The sequence below is a fragment of the Anser cygnoides genome, chromosome 3 (genome assembly GCF_040182565.1).
Source record: "Anser cygnoides isolate HZ-2024a breed goose chromosome 3, Taihu_goose_T2T_genome, whole genome shotgun sequence".
In the NCBI taxonomy this organism is placed as follows: Eukaryota; Metazoa; Chordata; class Aves; order Anseriformes; family Anatidae; genus Anser; species Anser cygnoides.
Window position 1 is genome coordinate 57,237,733 of NC_089875.1, and position 18,235 is coordinate 57,255,967.

At 39.7% G+C, this 18,235-nt stretch overlaps 1 protein-coding gene across 5 annotated transcripts in view; it reads left to right on the forward strand.

Annotated features, from left to right (window-relative positions):
* Window positions 1-18,235, forward strand: part of TULP4 (TUB like protein 4) — a 157,018-nt gene that overhangs the window by 18,372 nt on the left and 120,411 nt on the right. For all 5 annotated transcript variants that reach the window (XR_010829764.1, XR_010829763.1, XM_066993151.1 and 2 more), the window contains exon 2: window positions 8,512-10,799. Coding sequence is in view for 3 of the 5 variants with exons in the window: in XM_066993151.1 (XP_066849252.1) it covers window positions 10,548-10,799 (252 nt within the window). In the remaining 2 variants the exon portion in view is untranslated. The remainder of the gene's footprint in view (window positions 1-8,511; window positions 10,800-18,235) is intronic.

An 18,235-nucleotide genomic window follows, 5' to 3' on the forward strand; every position in this document is an offset into this window, starting at 1 on the left:
AATAAATTTTATATTAAAAGTTATACCTGTTAAAGGCTTGCTTATTTGCAGATTGACAAAGCTGAATGGGACGAATTGGCATCCCAACTAAATCTTAACTTAATTCTAAAAATGAATTTTATAAACAAAATTGAAATAGTCTCTTTTTTACAGTGACAGCATTTAAATGAAATTTTTAGAATTTCTTTTAAAAATAACTAATTCCTTGAACATGTTTTTCCAGAGTTTCTGAACATCTTTGTTCATCTGTGATCATCTAACACATTTTATATCATTTTGAATGATAGAGCTGTTTGCAGCTATAGCGTACTGCCATGTACCTAAATCTTTCGTAAGTCTAACAGGAGCACTTGGCCAGGATGAAGAGAGAATGATAACTGTGAAGACCTTTACAGAGTAAAAACACTTGGACACAAGACTGCTGTACCAATTTACGTAGGTGTGGATCTCCCGTTCTGGCAAACACCCGTGAGAGTATTACTGTGCATAGAGAGAGGATGCCTGCTTCTTGCTGGCCTCATTGCCTCTGTAGAGGTGACCAGTCAACATTTGCCATATTAATGTAGACAAAGCATTTCAAAACTATCATTTACCTCCCTGGGCACTTATTTGCACAGCTAATCGGATGCCCTCCAAGCCTTGCTGGTGTGACAAGTCATTTCTGTACCCAAGTCTGTGCTTGTTGCAAGCATTCATTTAAAGCTCCCAGGTTTTACAAAGGCCTCTTTAGAGACTCGCTTCTCAAGGTCACTATAAGGCAACCACTCTTTGAATCCGTCTTCATGACGCGTTACTCTTTTAACCCAGAGCCCTTTGCATAAGCTTTCACACCCCTGAGCAGAAAACATAGAATTGAAACAGAAGTTATGGGGAGGAGACGAAGTTGTTCCTTAGCTTTGGTTCTCTTTTATGTGAAGGTAGGGACCTTGAAGGAGGTCCTCTGCATCTAGACCTCCAAGCAGTGGTTGAGAGATGGATGCAAGTCCTCCAACACAGGCTGAAATGTTCAGTTATGGCACACTAAAGGGACAGTCAAGACTAGAGTGAAGTTCTTGATTCCCCCACCCAAAGACTGAGAAATCCGAACTCCTTGAAAACTGTCTCTCTGATCTTTTTGCATTTAAAAAAATATTTAAAATATCCATCCCACTCTGTGGGAGGTGCCTTGCTTCACAGCTCGAGCGGAGCAGCCTGCCGGCAGCAAGGGGCTGGGCGGTGGGAAGCTGGTACCCGTGGTCAGCCTCACGCCTGTGATTCAGCTCGCAGCATCACCTGGAGCTCCCTCCCTTCAGGCTGATGCCGTGTCCCTCCCTGCTGCAACGCACTGCACTTGGACTGCTCCACAGCACATTGAGTAGATACCCCCTGTTTAGCAAATTTCTGACTGAAGCACGTCTTGCTGTCCAACAGAAATAATTCTACTTTATGGGGCTCTTCTGAATTTTAAAAAGTGGTGGCTCCTGCTGTTTTCTTCAGTCAGCTCCCCCTCCTGTTTTTTTTATTATTTATTTCCAGTGTTGCAACGCAAGTGTCACATACAAAGGTGTATTGGGATTTTGGGGGAGGATAGCAAAACTTCAACGTATGTTCATAAGAAAGTGTTAAGAGAGCCTGTGGGCAGATATTGGAGATAATTAGGAACTACACAGAACTGCTGCAGGCTCGAGGGATGTTTGCAGGCTGCAGAGAGTTCCGCAGGGAAAGAAAGTGCTCTGTAATTACAGGCAAGGTCAGAGTAGTCAGTTCAGTGGAAAAGAGGTAGTAAGAGCTGGGGCTCTGGTGAAGATTTTTGAATGTCATTACCAAGACACAGTTGTTTTCACTTTTTTAAATGATCGTCCTCTGCAGTATACATTGTGTAAGCATTCTCTGCTGCGAAGATTTTGGCCCTTTTTTGAGAGAGATGATTCACACTTGGAAGTGAAGGGAATTTCTTGGTCACACTTTACATTTCTTTTTGGCTCTAAGGATTTTAAATGTGTGCTTCAGTGGTGTAAATCTCCATTTTGTTTAAAAAGGTAATACGCTTCATTTGTACATTTGGAACATCTCTTTCAACATCTGAGGTGTTTCAGCCCACCTCAGGTTATTTGTAGGTGAGGTATGTGTCCTGGCCTTTGCTCCAGGACATTTTGGTGACCATCTCAAATTCATCCCTCAAGAGACAAGCTTTTGCTTTCTTTCTTTATGAGGGCAATGCCTTGAGTTTAGAAACTCTCTGTGCCCAAATTTTATCCTAGAAAGTATTCAAATGGCAATAGTGGTTGCAAGTTCTCTTCCCCTATTTCTCGTTTCTCCCTTCTGCTGTACGGCTCCATCTTCACAATTTTACCAGTGCAGCTGAACGTGGGACCATGCTGGGACTGCATTAGGGGTTGATTCAGCTTGAAACAAAAAAAAGGAAAAGTGTTTAAGTACAGTTCAAAGTGAGCCATCTAGGCTGCTGTGGACTCTGCCTCCCACCCCAATTTTGCATCAGGAGGGTGCTGCTGCATGTGTATAGTCAGTTGATTCAAGGCACTGATCCAGATAGAAGTCAGTTGCTGTTTTAGGAGGATGTGTTTTTGGCTAGCTCAGCTTGCTGAACTGTTTGGTTGGGAGAGTACTAGTGCCTCTCTGAGGAGAGGCTGGAGGGGCCTAGGTTGTTTCAAGGGAAGGTGAGAGTGGGACTGAATCCAGCAAACCAGATTTATGTCGGTTAAGCTGTTGTGAAGCTTCACGTCTGAGCCTTCGAATTAGATCGTTTCCCTGATGTAGTTCACATTGAAGCACCTTGAATGATTGTCTGGCATAAATGAGGGCATGGTGATGTGAGGATTCAGAAGGAAGTGGTGAGGAGAAGAAATGTCTTCAGCTTCTTGCAGCTGGGAGTGTTTGACCAGTAACAGATTAAAGGGACTTGCAGCAGGCCTTTCAAAAATAGGTGTAATAGTTAATCAGCTCAAGTAGAGTTGCTGAAGTAAGTGATTAAAAACAAAAGGCTAAGTATTATCTCTTCTGTATGTTTTGGTAGTTTCTGTTTAGATCAAATATCTTTAACTTTTGGGCTGGGCGAGACAATTTCTGCAGTTCCTTTATCTCTTCTAACTTCTCATGAACGACGTAACTGCTTGTTTACCTCAGTTCCTCCAGAGGCCGGGTTTTAACAATTTGCCGTCTTTCATGTCTCCAGGCCCCCGCCTTTTGGAGAATGTGTGTGTAAATTTGGCAACTGCCAGTTAATAGCTTCTAACAGTTTGCTTAAGAACCCTTGGTGTTTTTCTTGGAAGTATTTTTCCTGAAGACATTTTTAATTTTTTCTTGCTTGTTCTTCCTAAGTGTATTTTTAATGCAACCCCCATTAAGTCAGATGGTGTAGCATCAAGCAGCAGAAGTGGGATAGATCTAATAGTTCTAGAAATAATACAAATGTTGCCCTTATCTTTCATATAAGACAGCTGTGCATGAGAAAAGGTCTTTCGCTTTTAGAAATGTACAAAGTGTACAAATGTTGCTGCCTTCCCTGTTAAGAGAAGCCCAGAAGGTCATTCAGCACAGCAGCTATGCTCAGCTATTAGTATTTTTACTTGGTGGAGGAGGTGGTTGTGTGTGAGAACATTGCATTGAAGTCAATTCTGTCAGTATTCACAACAAATGTCTGCTGAACAGCCGCTAATATAAGCTTCATTTCTCTCCATATGCCAACAAATGCATTTCTCTATCTCTTTTATTTGCTTAACAATATATCACAGTGCATAACTGACAGTACAGCGTCTGTATTAATGGACTGGCAGTTAGGATCACAGTGCCTGGTGTTGCGCCTTTGCTGTGGATCTGTTTCTGTGCAGCTCTGGTGGTGTTACCAACCTCCTCACATCTCCGATTAGCACGGCTGACTGTCCTGCCCTGCCCGTGCAGCTGTCTTGGAGCAGGGGAGGAACGTCTAGAGTTACCCAGGGATGAAAGCTGTGGAGAGAGAACCATTTAAGAACATACAGAAAAAACATTAAACGTCTTCTGACATTTCTTCTCTCTACCTAGGAGTGAAGAACATTTTTACAGCCTTATTGGTATATGTTTAGAATTGTCCTCCAAATTGTATGTTGTTCTGTAATACAAAAGAAATACAGAACCTCAATGGGGCCTATAGTGCAATGGAAGGTGAATGAAGTAAGGATAATTAGAGGAGATGAGTGAAAGAAAAAGGAAAATCGGTAGTTACTCAGTTCAAAATTACATTTTATCCCTATGGAATTGTCTCTTTTTTAGTAGGAAGAAAATCTCACCCCCAAATGAGTTATCTTTTCTTCTATCTACTTCAGCCTTTTAGGAACTGAGTAGTTATTTTGTTAAATAACTTGGATAGGATTGGATAGTTGGATGTTGGATAGGATTTCTTAACTTACTTTACTTTGTGAGTTGGGTTACATAAACAATCAAGTGTCAGCTGGCCATCTCTCAGCTCTGAAGTGTATAGCCTGTAATAGAATGACTGCACTATCAGAAGTGCCACTTGTGTAGTACTGTGTTCAGCAGTAACCTTGAAGGTTAATCCCACAGTCACTGTCTGATAGCTAGTGGGATCATCTGCCATCAGCTTGTGCAGAACAATTTGTGGTTTGATCCTTCAGATCAAAATGCAATTTTGTGGTCTCTCTTTTTTTAAGTTTATTTTTTCCCATTTTCTCAGTGTCTTGCCATCTTTATGGATTCTGATGTGTATCTTTTCCCATCTTAGTCTGCAAGGGGAGGGAAAATTTCTGTTTCCTTTGACCTCATGCAAGTTTGACAGGAAGGAAATTTGGTTAGGCTGAAAAAGCCTGAAATCTGGTAGCGTGACTTTTCAAAGACTCTGTAGCTTACAGTTCTTTCCATAAGGTTGCTGGGTGGTCAGAATCTTAAAAATGTGTCCTGTTGTGAGGTGTGTTTTTTTTTTTTTAAGATAATTTAGAAATGTTGTGTACTTGCTTACCTGGATTTGCCTTCTCTGCTTTCCTTCTTTTACCAGTCTCCTTATATCGTCACCTTCAGATACTCTATTCTGAAGCTGTGAAGAGTGAGGTTTTCAATAAACATAAAATGCTGAAGAGCTTGCTGCAGTATTGGTACACTTGGCTGTGCATGACTTCTTTCTGTCAACAAAAGAGAGACACCTCAATGAAAGATGCATGAGAACAAGCAAATATTTTTTCTGGTTGTCTAACTGGCTTAACACTTGCACTTTATATAAGCGAACAGAAGCACTTAGGAGGTAAAAATGATGAGTTAAATATTGACACTGAAATATGAGAGCCACTGTTAATATTTTTTTATTATTTTTAACTTAAATTAATATCTGAATTTATTCCTGTAGTGTGTGAACATAACTTTTTGCTGGTTTTGCGTGGAAGAAGAGCTATATTGGCAAAGCAAAATTGAATCAAATAATTGTGGATCCTTTTTTTTTTTTCCCCGTGTTGCAGGCCTAATGTGTTTTTGTCTCATTAGATATCTCTGCCTAAGAAATGTTTTACATCACCGGGCTTAGACTCAAAGCAGTATTAGAGAACGGTTTCAAGTAGCATCTCCCAGAACAGGAATTTTAATCTGCCCTTTAAGTGAGAGTAAAAGTACATTACTGCAATTTCTTGATATTTAGTGTCTGACTAGTGCTAGAAATAACTTACCAGAGGGGGGGAAAAAAAAAACCACAAATATTTCTTCAGGATCTAGTGAACTTCCAGGGTTGGTCCCTTCCCTGCCCTGAACGAATAGGTGCATAAAGCCTGGCTATAAAATCCTACAGTAGGAAATTTAGTTTGAACATTTCATCTGAAAAGCTAAGTTCTCTTTATATGGGGAGCCCAGGCTGAATTCTTACTAGTGGTAAGATTACACAAATAACAGCTAGCTCTTATGTAATACTTTTTATTGTTAGTTCTTCCACATGCCTTGCAACAGAGGTAGTAACTGTTAATTTGTATTTTATTGTGGGGAAAAAGAAAGCAAAAAGCTTGCTTTGAACTAGTGGAACAGAGCAGGACTGTAGGACTGCTGTGATGGCAAAAGAGAAGGGGTGCGTGTGTCTAAATCAGATACTGATCTTCTTGGGGGAAGACTAGCATTTAAATATTTTAATTAGGTTATTTCTTAGGAAATACTGAGTGGGCAGAAATGAAGGAGAGGGGAATAGAAAGAATTAAACCTTAATATATAATCTTAATTTGGCTTATCTTTTCTGTACTTAACGCTACTGTCTTAGCAGTATTTTTTTTTTTAACTTGCCTGCTGAATTCAAATGCAACATAAAGGAAGTGTTGGCCCTCACTGATCTAAACAAATGTCCTGTCTTGTAGGCAGGAGAAAGGTATACCTGGAGAGAAAGATATTTGAATAATAGCTGAGTTTATTCCTTTTGTACTTAGATTTTGTCATCTCTGCCTGTCCAGCTTTCCTGATGCAGTTAAGAGTATTTTTAAGAAGAGAAGCCTTTGGTTTCTCTAATCCTGAAAGTGACGGCAAATAAGACTCAGATGAGAGAAATCTGCTGGCCAAGATCTAGAAGGGTCCTTTTCTCAAACTTGTTGATTTTCTACGCAGTGATTGAGGACAGAAATTGCATTCAGAGGTTGTGCAAAGCCACTGGATCTACACTTGTATTTTAAAGTCTGCTTGAAGTTACAGTACTTTCACAGTTCAAACATTTCTGTTTACTTAACTCATACTGCTCTTACTGATGTTTCGGAGACTTCTTAATAAAAAGTGTTGTTGTCTCAGTAGGATAAAGCTTGCATCATAATATAGATGTTGGTATTATAAAATGTTTACTCCTGAATGCAAATCTGTTCAGGAGGAACACGCCAGTGGGTATGGAAATAATAGCTCTGATTTTCCAGGTACAGGATCAAGTTTGTTCATAGGATAAATGCAGTTTTTCTTCTTCAAACTGTTGCGTTCTGAAAGTTTTTATCTGATTTTTCTGTAATATGAACTGTCTTTGGAATGCAATTGAAAAGCACCATAGATCTGGGAAATCTACATAGCATTTCTTATATCATCCTCATGGTATGGTGGGGGGGGAAAAAGGTAACAACTATTGTTTTTAAATCTTGGCTAGTTGTAATGCTGAAAAGTCTGAAACGACTAACCAAACCTCATGGATAGTTTTCCTGATAAGTTTGCTAGCCAAATTGTTTTGTAAACCATCTTATGGCCTTGCCTTGTTATCTACCTATCCATCCATGTTTATTTATTAAATTATTATTGGTACATCTATGCTAAACTGAAAAATAGTTAGCTACTCAAAAGGTGAGATTAATAGTGTTATACGTAGTATAGACAAGACCATTTTTACAGTTCCAATGAATGTAACAAATGCAATTCTTAATTTAAATGAGTTCCCTTTAGCAGCATCTGTATAGATGTAGTAACTGTTCATTTGCACTTCAGATATATCTCTGGAATATCCTGGGCACCCTTTTGTTTGATCTCTTTTACTCTAGTTATACGCTTTACATATAAACAGAATTGGGGTAATTTTTTCCACTTTTTCAAATGGAGAATTAAGTAGGATTTGAGTAGTCTTTAAAGTCCATCTGTATTTATTCAAACATCTAGGCTTTAATTTTGTAGCACCTTAGACTTCCTGAAAGCAGTAATACAAAGACAGATGATTGCTTTATTCTTTCGGGACTGTTACTTTTAACACACTTCCTCGTGGTTTGGAGCATCTGTTATATGAAAAATGGCTGGGAGGGCCAGGACTGTTCAGACTGGAGGAGAAAAGTCTTGGGGAGGGGGGGGAATCTGATCCATGTCTATAAATACCTGAAGGAAAGGTGCAATGAGGATGGAGCCCGGCTCTTTTTGGTGGTGCCCAGTGCTGGGATAAAAGGCAGTGTGCACCAGCTGGAGCACAGGAGGCTTCTCCTGAACATAAGGAGGCACTTTACTGTGAGGGTACGGTTATCAAACATTGGCTCAAGTTGTTCAGAGATGTTACAAAATCTCTGGGCATGTTACAGATGTTACAGAGAATTTCTTGGAAATCTTCAAAAGCTGCCTGGATGTGGTCCTGGGCAGCGGGCTCTGGGTGGCCCTGCTTGAGCAGAGGGTTGGACCAGATGGCCTCCAGAGGTCCCAGCCAGTCTGTGATCCTGGTTTTGTCTCTTGGGATCTAACTCTGCATCTGTTCTGCCGCTGTCACCTCCCTTCCTGACCCTTGCCCCACAAAGTTGCAATCATTTCCTAAGAGTTTTCCCCAGTGACTGTGGCCAACAAAATTTTTTCATAGTGTATCCTTCCTGGATACATTTCATTAGTTATACATATCAATTGTGAAAAAGAAAATATCGTACTGTGTGTCTGAATATTGCGTGTATCTATATACAACATATATATTTTATAGGAGCCCTATATAAAATCCTTAAACATAATTCTTAGAGATACAGGAACTACTGTGACAGTAATCAAAGTTGTTTTGTGGCTTATTTTCTTATTTTTTCACTTTTTTCTTTTTCTTGTGTGTGTATGTGTGTGTGTTTTGTCTTTCAGAATTGGAAGAACACAGGGATTTCAAGCTTTGAATGTCGGGCGTCTTACAAGATTACCACAGCTAAGCTGAGAAGGCAGATGCAGCTCTGAGTACCAGATTGATTGAGCTGGTGTGTACTGCATGTACATGAAAACGCACATGTCCTTGTCATCACATAGACTTACTCTTGCGTATTCCTGAGAGCTTTGCAATTGATGAAAATTAATTTAAGAACCAGATGGAGCACCTTTCCAGCACAGGAATCGGTAACCCATGGAAAGACACCTGCCAGTAATGTTCAGCTTTCCCCATGGTCTTCACGAGTGAAAAAAGTTTGCAAGAAGAGGAAGAAAAAACACGCTACACACTGAAAAGGCCTAATAAATACCTCCACAATCTAAATCAATAACTGTGAGGGAAACAGAAGAATACCGAAGGCAGAGGAAACTGATTTTGTTATTGCAGAGGAATAATGTATGATCTTTGGCACATTTTGCTTTGGCCTCAGTAGTTTGTGAATGGACTAATAAATCGTGACCACGTGTTGAGTAATGATGACTGGAAGTAAGTAAGTTGAGGAACTATGGGACAAGTCTGGGCGTTGAACTGAGCAAACCTCGTCATCCTTCTTGAGTTAACCAGCTCATCGCCTTGCATATTCTTTCTCCCTCTCCTTTTTCCTCTTTTCACTTAGTGTGGTATAAATACTAATTGATTGAGCTCATAAATGTTACTCAAATAAAACGATTGGAATACTTCATATGTTTCCTTCTTGTACAGCTGCAAATGTTGTGTCTGGAACTATGAATCTGTGCTGTAGACAAGCATCAAGAAGGAAAGATCCGATCAAACAAGCAAGGAGAATACCTAGAGAAATAGTGAACCCAGGAAGTCAGATTTTTAATGCTGCTTCTTTTTCTTTTTTAGATGATTATATTTCTTCCTTCCTTGAATTTTAGAAGATTTTGAAAGAGCGCTTACTTGATGTGCTTTAATTCTGGCATTTGTTTTTTACAGTAGGATGAAAAGTCTGTGATTCCTTGTAGCAGAAAAAAAGGGAAAAGTAAAGGAAAACGAGCTTGACATTTTAGCCTGTTTTGGACGAGAGACAACTTCATGGTTCACCTGAGGCAAACTTACCTGCTTTGAAAGCTAAAAGCTTTAGAGTGTTTTTGATTCCACTATAAATGAAGAGGGGGTTTCTTTTTCATTCGTGTGTGGCGGCAAAAAGTGGGAAAGCAGGCAAGATAGCGTGATAAACAGTTCAGGCTGTGTTGGGTCTCTGGTGGAAAAAAAGTGCTGCAATGAAAATTGGATTGGCTTTGGATTGCAAAAACTTTTGAGTCCAACGAGCAGTTCAAGAGGGATTTCACATCTGGCCTGGCACACCAGTGCCTGCACAAGTTTGGGTCTGTTGTTTCGCACGGTTTGTGTGCCTTTTTTTCCCTTTATGCAATCTCTTTCAGCTTTAGCAGCAGAAATACATCAGATGGAAAAGATATGCCAGAGGGCAGCTTGGAAAAGATGAATGTCATATATATACATATATATGTATGTGCGTGTGTTTAAATTTCTGCAACTGAACTTTTGAAGAAAATCTGACTGGAGGAAATCTTAAAAGCCTTAAGTTACTTGAAACCTACACATTTGCAACTCTTTGTCTCTGGAATTGCATTACGCTAAACTGGAATCTCAGGCTGTATAAAGATTATATCAAGTTGAGCAAAAAGATGACTTAACCATTTCTTGAGCGCCTCTTATGAAGTAGCTGTTTCTCCAAAGGATAAGTGCACCCTCACTCTACAGACTCGAAAACAAAAATGAACCTGAATTTTTTTTTAAGCGTTACTTTTTCTTAGCCAACTGCCATCATCTTTTATAGAGGAATTTTTCACTATGCATTTGGTGGATATTTATAAACACTGACCCCATCCTCCTCCCTTTCAATGATCTATCCCAGGTCAGTCTTATCAATAAAAAAAAAAATAAATTGATTTAAATTTTGTGCACTAGACACATCACTTTCTTATGTCAAAAAATAAAATATTTAAAAAGCATGTATGCAGCAGTGGAACATGGGCCTGTTCTTTGCAGCGATTCCAACATCCTCTGCCTCTCCTGGAAAGGGAGAGTTCCCAAAAGTGAGAAGGAGAAGCCCGTGTGCAGGAGGCGGTACTATGAGGAAGGCTGGTTGGCAACAGGCAATGGCAGAGGAGTTGTAGGCGTCACTTTTACTTCCAGCCATTGCAGGAGGGACCGGAACACCCCTCAGAGAATCAACTTCAATTTGAGGGGCCACAACAGCGAGGTAAGCAAACCGTGTGTTACGATTTAACGATCGAGCTTGGAGCTGGCTTTGGAAATAATAGCAGTAATTCTTGTAGAGCATTTCTGCTTGTAACCTGGTAGGGGAGGAGTATGGAGGAGGCTCAGGACTAATCCAAATGTGTTTGGAGGTTTTTTTGATAGATTGAAAAGCTTGAGGCTTATGGTGAGGATGTTCTTTGGAAGCAGGTCTGGAGTTTGCCCAATTTCCAGGCAAACTCGACAAATGCATTTAAGAGCATTAAAAACTGTGATAGCTGACTGCTTTTGCATAACATTAAAGTCTGGCTTCGAAGAGTAATGGAAAGGCAGAGGGGTGAGAGAGGAGCTCAGATATAGCCTGCCAGTTTTCAGAAACTGCATACCAGACTGTCCTGCAGCAGGCGGCAGTGTCGTCGTAGCTGTCACCTGCAGGAAAATTTAAGTTTGCTAGTAAATGGAACAAATGGGACATACCAGAAAAATGACAAGGTGCCCCGCAGTACAATACTGTAACTTCAGGATGCAAGGCATTGTCCTGATTACAATGATACAAAACCTCTTCAGTGTATTTTTTCTGAAAGGGGTAAATCTGTTGGTAGAAGCTGGTATTTCAGCAGTGCTTTATTGTCTTCCGGGCACCTATCTGTTTCTCTGCATAACGCTTCAAGGGAAGTGTCAAGGATGCCCAGTAGTGTGCAGGCTGTTAAGGACAGGTGTAAGAATTCTTGCTGTGTTAAGTGTGTGTTTTAGTTAAGCTACGTTTGCATTGGATATGCTCTTCGAAAAGAGTTTGTCTGTATCAAAGCTTTGCTCCTAGATCTGCAGGAGGAATAATGTCATATGTTCTGAAGTTAAAACCAAAGATACAATGCTCTTTTTCTTGTCTTTTGTGCTACTTATTTGTTTGACTGTAATACCTGTTGCCCTTTTGACATAAGTAGCACCTAAGATTGAGGGGTGGATGGGTTTGGTTCTTGTGTTAATACCAACGAAGATCCAGTTTTTAAGGAAAAAAGGAGTGAGGCATAATTATTTAGTCTTAAATAACTACTTGCACACACTTTGTACACAGGTATGTATAGACTGGGGTGTATTGTATGTTACATAGATTATGTTTATAGATGAGAGACAGATTCATGTACATATTTGTATGGAATACAATCAAAAAAAACTTGAATGCGCCTCTTCCTGAAGGGAGGAGCTGTGTTTTAATCTAGCAGTCTGCTCTGGGCCACCTTGTGTTCTCAGTAGAACTTTCAGTTGCATATTTGATTTTGTTTTTGAAATGCGAGATGCAAAGATCACATTTTCATTTCTCCTTATTTTCTTCTCTAACTATTCTGTGAACTGGGCACCTATTTTTCTGCTTTTGCATAATATGTGTATTGGAAACAACAGAGGAAGTGCTGTTCATGGGAACGTGAAATCTTGTTGCAGAATGTGAAAATACAAGGGTAGGCTTAAGTACGTGCCAGTTAAGTGAAAAAGATGCTGATGTGCATGCTGCCCTTTGGTTTGGGCTAGTTTTGCTTTACTTAATGCGGTCGGCCATGAGATTCTCTTTCTGGGTTGCTGCATCATTGCTGTGTATATTGAGCTGTGCTGTTTGTGCATCCTTTCCCCTCACAGTGATTGGCACAAGAATCTCAAATGAAATTAAAATGTGTGATTTTTTTTTTTCTTCCCTGATTTGGGCTCTTAAATTGTGCTGAATCAAGCTTGTCATAAATAAAAAGGGTTGTGTTTCTGTAAACAGTCTTTCTGGTAGCAGCAAATGTAAGAATTGGTGGTCTCTATTCTGGTCATTCACTTCTCTGTACAAGGCTGCTGTGGTGGTGTCAAAAATGTGCCCTACCTAAGGAAGAAGGGAAATGGCTTTTAGAGCAGCTAGCTTTGTGGTGAGTCTGTGGCTGCTGTCAGATTTTCCTGCTGCGGTACTTTTTGGGCATTGGTGTAGTAATGCGAGACGATTCATTATAAAATACTTTTCACCAGGCTTACTGAGTGTTGTCCTGTCTCTTATGGAATAATCCTACTGGTTTTCCTAGGAATGAAACTGAAATGCAAGGGTTGGTACTACTTAGAGGTAAATAGTGGAATGTACAAGAGGATAGTTATAGAAGGAAAGATGTTTTCTAAAGAAACGATCTGTTGAAAAATTCTTTAAATAAAGTGTTGAACAGCACTTATTGCAGATGTTTGCTTAAGTAGTATAGTACATGTTTTTATTTTCCCTTCTCATCGTAATAGGAAGGCAACAGCAACCTTGTCTTTTGTGTATCACCTCATGCAATGAAAAATGCTAATTTTACAAGCGTGTCCTGGTGTATGTGTCTGACTAAAGTTGCGTTTGTTGTACAGAAAATGCCCAAAGGGTGTCTTTGACTTAAAAATGTAAGTGCCTGTGTATTTCAATGACCGCTTGCGGGATTGCATTGTGTTGTCTTGTTCTCAGAAATGATTTATACATCTGCACATTTTTCTTTGGGATAAAGTTAGTGTGACAAGTAAAGTTTTTTGCTTTTTCTGACATACATTGCTGCTTTAATATTAGTATGCATTCAATTATAAAGAATCAAATGCGGTAATGAACAAGCAGGAGAGGTGAAAACACAGAAGCTAAATGCTTTCCGTTTGGGGTATAATTAGTAATATGCTGTGGGCAGAGCAGTACATCATATTTCAGTTTTAGGGTGAAAATCTTGAAAAGGTAAAAGCAGCACTGCTTAGGGGCAAGAACATGAGCCTGTGTTTAAGCAGGTTGTGAAGGTGGGTGCTAGTCATGTATTTCTGTGATGTTTTTATGGTTGCTGAAAAGATTCACTGAAACCTTTTGGTACACAGCTCCTTTTCTGCTATAGGCATGCTGGTACAGACATATCAGAACAAATGGGAATGAAGAATCCCTAGGACTGCGTTACTGACAGGCATGTTGCAGTGGTGCATTCGCATGATTCATCGCATCGGACAGTAATTGCGACTGAAATGCTTGGTAGTTTGAGCCAAGGTTGTTTTTTTCATTTGCTTCAAGGTTGGTTATTAGAATTGGAAGCTAGGAAGTGGCTGCTATATTACTTTAACAGCCTGATGTTTCTGTAGTTTCTAGGGAGAACAAAGGATAAAAATAAGCATATTCCATTTGTTCTATGGCAGGAAGTGAAAATAGCACATTTTGTGACAGATCCCTTTTATTTAAAAAAAAAAATATATTTATAATCCTGATTCTCATTAACGTAAGGGTAAGCATTCTAACAATTAAAATTGATGTGTATCAAAGGCAGAGGTAACTGTGGTGCAGGAGGAAGGAGAAACGTGTGCCATGCAGCTGTTTCGTGTGTGGTAGGAGCAAGCACCTCCCGTCCCTGGCCGTGGCAGGGGACGTGTCTCGGGGCACACAGTGGATGGAGCAGGTGGGAAAGGCCGCGGAGGTGCACGGTTCTGTTTGGCTCTGGAGCAATTCCCTTGGCCTCTGAGAAGAGACTGGTGGAGGCTGCTGGTCTGGGGGTTTCTTAAGCGTGGGAGAAAGGCTAGAAGTCGGGGAGATGTGCCCTTGTACCACAAGGCAGCCAGGGAGCTGCTGAGGTGTGGTGGCCTAAAATATTCCTTCCCCTTCCCTGCGTGTGTAAACGCAATGCTGTGCAGGAATTGGAGTGATGTGTAGAAGTCTCTGATTTTGACCTCACATGGCTTCTCTTGACTGTATTGGGAAACAGCATTAGAAAAGTACTTGAGTACTTTCCTTTTCTGACTCTGTAGTAAATTACAGATTAAATGCAAAATACCTGGTCATTTCAGCAAGGTCAGGGTTTCACCTGGTGTGACCAGTAGGTTCTGAAGGCTGAATAATTTTTTACAATACTATCTGGTCCATCCTGAGGTCTCAGGGGAGCTATTTCCAAGGAAGTCTGTGAAAGATGATTAAAAGAAAAAACACCCTACACCTTATCCTCTGTAGACATCAATTAGCTTTACAGGGATCTTCTCTCCCAGTGAAAGATTTACAAGATGCCTGCAAATCAAATTGGTTGGATGGTGCTGTTGTAGGCATTTATTTTAATAGATTCTGTTGTGTCTAGTGTGTTAAGATGCTAATGGTTCTATGGCACTTGATGTTTCTTAATCATTAGTATTTTAAAATGTTTTGCAGGTGTATATTTTTCATTGTGCGAACTAAAAAGTCATTTTTGATGTATTTAGTAAGATTCAGTATGCTAATTGCTGGACTGAAACATTACCAAGTAGTGCAAGGATATGCAAATTCTGATCCAGTGAATTAAGTAACATGCTGAATACATTAGCGAGTATGCATAACGATTTTTACTGTAAACATAAAGTGAAGTGCTCATTTATTTGACTTTCTTGGAGTGTCCAAGTGCATGACTGTAGCTGCAGAAAAAAAAAAAAAAACACCCTGTTTTGTTTAGCACAGGATTTGGAAGTGAAAAGGGATGTAAATGTATCTCAGCTAAGGTGTCAAATGAATTATTTTTAGTTACAGCTTTTCAAAGGAACACTGTCATTTCAAAAAGTATTCAATAAATGCTGCTTCTCATACTACTTTTGTTATGGAAGTCTCTGGACAGTTCTTGGTTTGGTTTTGTTTTAGAGTGGAAGGAGGTTACAAATCCTTTTTTTCCTGTATTACAAAGAAAGCTTTCCTCTAGTCTGCCTACCTTTTGGGGGTTGCGTGCGAAAGTTCAGAGCAATTCTGGCAGAGCAGGCTCTGTCTGCAAGTCCATTAAAACCAAAACCAACAAATAAACCTTCTCAGCAGTGTTTGTTGGTTTGTAGTGTTACTGGTAAGAACATAGGAAAAAATACAGATTTAAAAAAAAAAACAAACAAAACAGAACTTTGCTTTAATTGTAACTTGCATTTGAATCTTAAGTGTGATTTCTGTTATGGTTAGAAAAAAAAGGAGTTGACTTGTGAGCCGACAGCGTGGGTACCTCATATCAGTCGCTGTCCTCAGACACGTCTGGAACAGCTGCTATTTGTGAACGCTTAAGAAATCTTGAGGTAGAGAGATGCCGTAATGATGCCTTTTGGCTATAGGCGCCTCGGTGGTACAAGGCACATGCTGATGTAAACTGCAGTGGTACTGCAGATCTTCTCTTCTGCTTTCCTGACACTGCACAGAGAAGACAGGACAAGGCTTGTAGGCAGAATTACTATCTTTTTGTTAAGGCAAGCTGGTGTAATTGGAAAAGTAAGGTATGCTTTTGGGCATAGAAGCGCTTGTATTTCTGAAAGCTTGCCTGGTTTTTACAACACTGCTAGCTAATGCAATAAAAGTTGTGAAATCTGTCTACAAACCATGCCCTTCCTCTGTCCTCAAATGGTTGTAGCCACAAAAAAAAAAAATATATATAGTGCTGCAGAGAGAGGCAGAATTGGTGCTTCTGTGAGAAGGGACCGGCAGGAGAACGGGTCCTGTGCCTGACTGGGTTGGTTCTGTTAACTTTTTGCTTTGTGACTAATGTTGCCAGGCAGAAAGGACAAACACTGAGATTTTATGCAGGCTCCTTTATTACAACTTTTTCTGAACTGTGTGGGCTTAGGCTGTGTGCTTTTAATTTCTTAATGCAAGCATTAAAAGAGCTAAAATACATGTTAATCCTCTTCATTAAGAGGATTACTTAGTCTTTTTCTTACCAATATTTTAAATTATTAATTTTAAATCAGACTTCTGATGAAGCTTAAATATGTTCCACGGCATGCAAAAAGTGTCTTTCATAGCCTTTTCTTTAAGTTTAACGATTAGAAACCCTATAGGTATAGTAAAGAGGTGAGATTACTGCTGTGTTCGTATCTAAGCTTGGTATATGAGCACCTTAATAAGGAAAGTCACAACTAAATATGTAATTGTGAAGGCCTTGTATATGTATAGGTACAGGATCTGCAGAGCATTTGAATAGTGGAGAAATCAGGTTTTATGATAGATTTTCTGAGCCTTAATAGTCATTAAGGACACTGCCTTGCTTTAAACGGTTCCCAGAGGAATTCATCAAATTACAGATAGTCTGAACAGATAAGATACCCATTACAAACTATAAACATTTCACAATATAATTGAACATAAAGCACCAAGTAATTGCTTGTCAAGTGTAGACAGAATGTAGTAGGATAGACAAAAAACAATACAGGCACTTGTCCTTGGGCAACCAGCATCTCTACTCTCGTAGCGTCTTTTATGAACATGTGCAAAATTTCTGAGGGAATTCTCAGTATTCTCTTTGCATTACAAGTTTCTTTGAAGAGAAGTAATCTGTTTGTCTAGCAAATTTTACAGGAAGTAACAATAATTAACTTTATTTGAGAAACCTTATGTTTGTGAATTTTCAAATAGAATTGGTAGTCTTAAGATTTCAGTATAGAATTGTGACAGTCCAGCTCTGGAATTATTTGAGAAATGAGTGTATTGGAAAACTATCCCTATACATCCCCCCCCCTTTTTTTTTTTTTTGCATTTTAAGGGAATTAAATTTACAAAGATGACGTTATTAATGAAGAAAATTGTAGCTTTGTTTAGCCTAGTCAGATTGTAATGGAACTCAAAAGTACAGTTGATTCATTCCTATTCAAGAGACATGCCAGCAGGAAGGAGCTTAAACCACGCACCCTGATGAACAGCAGGGTTCTCAGGTCGGTGGTGGAGGATGTGCATTGGTGGAGCCTCAATTGGCATTTTTGGTAGCTCTCTGCAGACAACAGAAAGCTGTCTGTAAATCTAGGTGAAAGCCTTTGGTTCTAAACTCGTGGAGTGACATCAAAAACCGTAACTCTTGGAGGCAGGCAGGAAGTGATACAGATGTAGAAGTATGAAGAGATGCAATTTGACTTTGGCTAAAATGAAAGAACAAACTGATGTGCCAGAGGAGGCAGAGAACATCTTTCTCAGGATAAATCCAGATGATACTCTAAATTGTCAAGCAGTTGAAGAGCACAGTCAAAATCCTCACGAGGAATTAATGGTAGAGATGATTAAAATGCAGAAAGTCAAAGCTGTTGGGTGTGAGGATAACTTAACAAGGGAAGCAGAATTTGAGAAGGAAATTCCTCACTAAGCAGCTGAAGAGGGGAAGAAACTGTTCACATGGCACAAGGACCAATAAAACCCATGCCCCTTGGAAAGCAGTTTTTGTAGAAGCTGCAGAGCATAAGTCTGTTGTAAGGTATATAAATCTGCAGCTCCGGGTAAAATGAAGTCATAAATGCAAAATGTAGGCAGGGGAAGATCTGACTTCTGAGGGAAATTGTGTCACAAGATAGTAGTGCCCTAATTACTGCATTGGCTCAAATGTGTGTAAAATAAGATGGCAAGAAACTGTTCTGTCAAGGACAGACAAAATAGAATTTCCAATAAATCTGCAGCCAGCACATCAGCACTACCTTGGGTAAATGTGTGCACGTACCTGCGTGTGTGTGGGAGAGAGA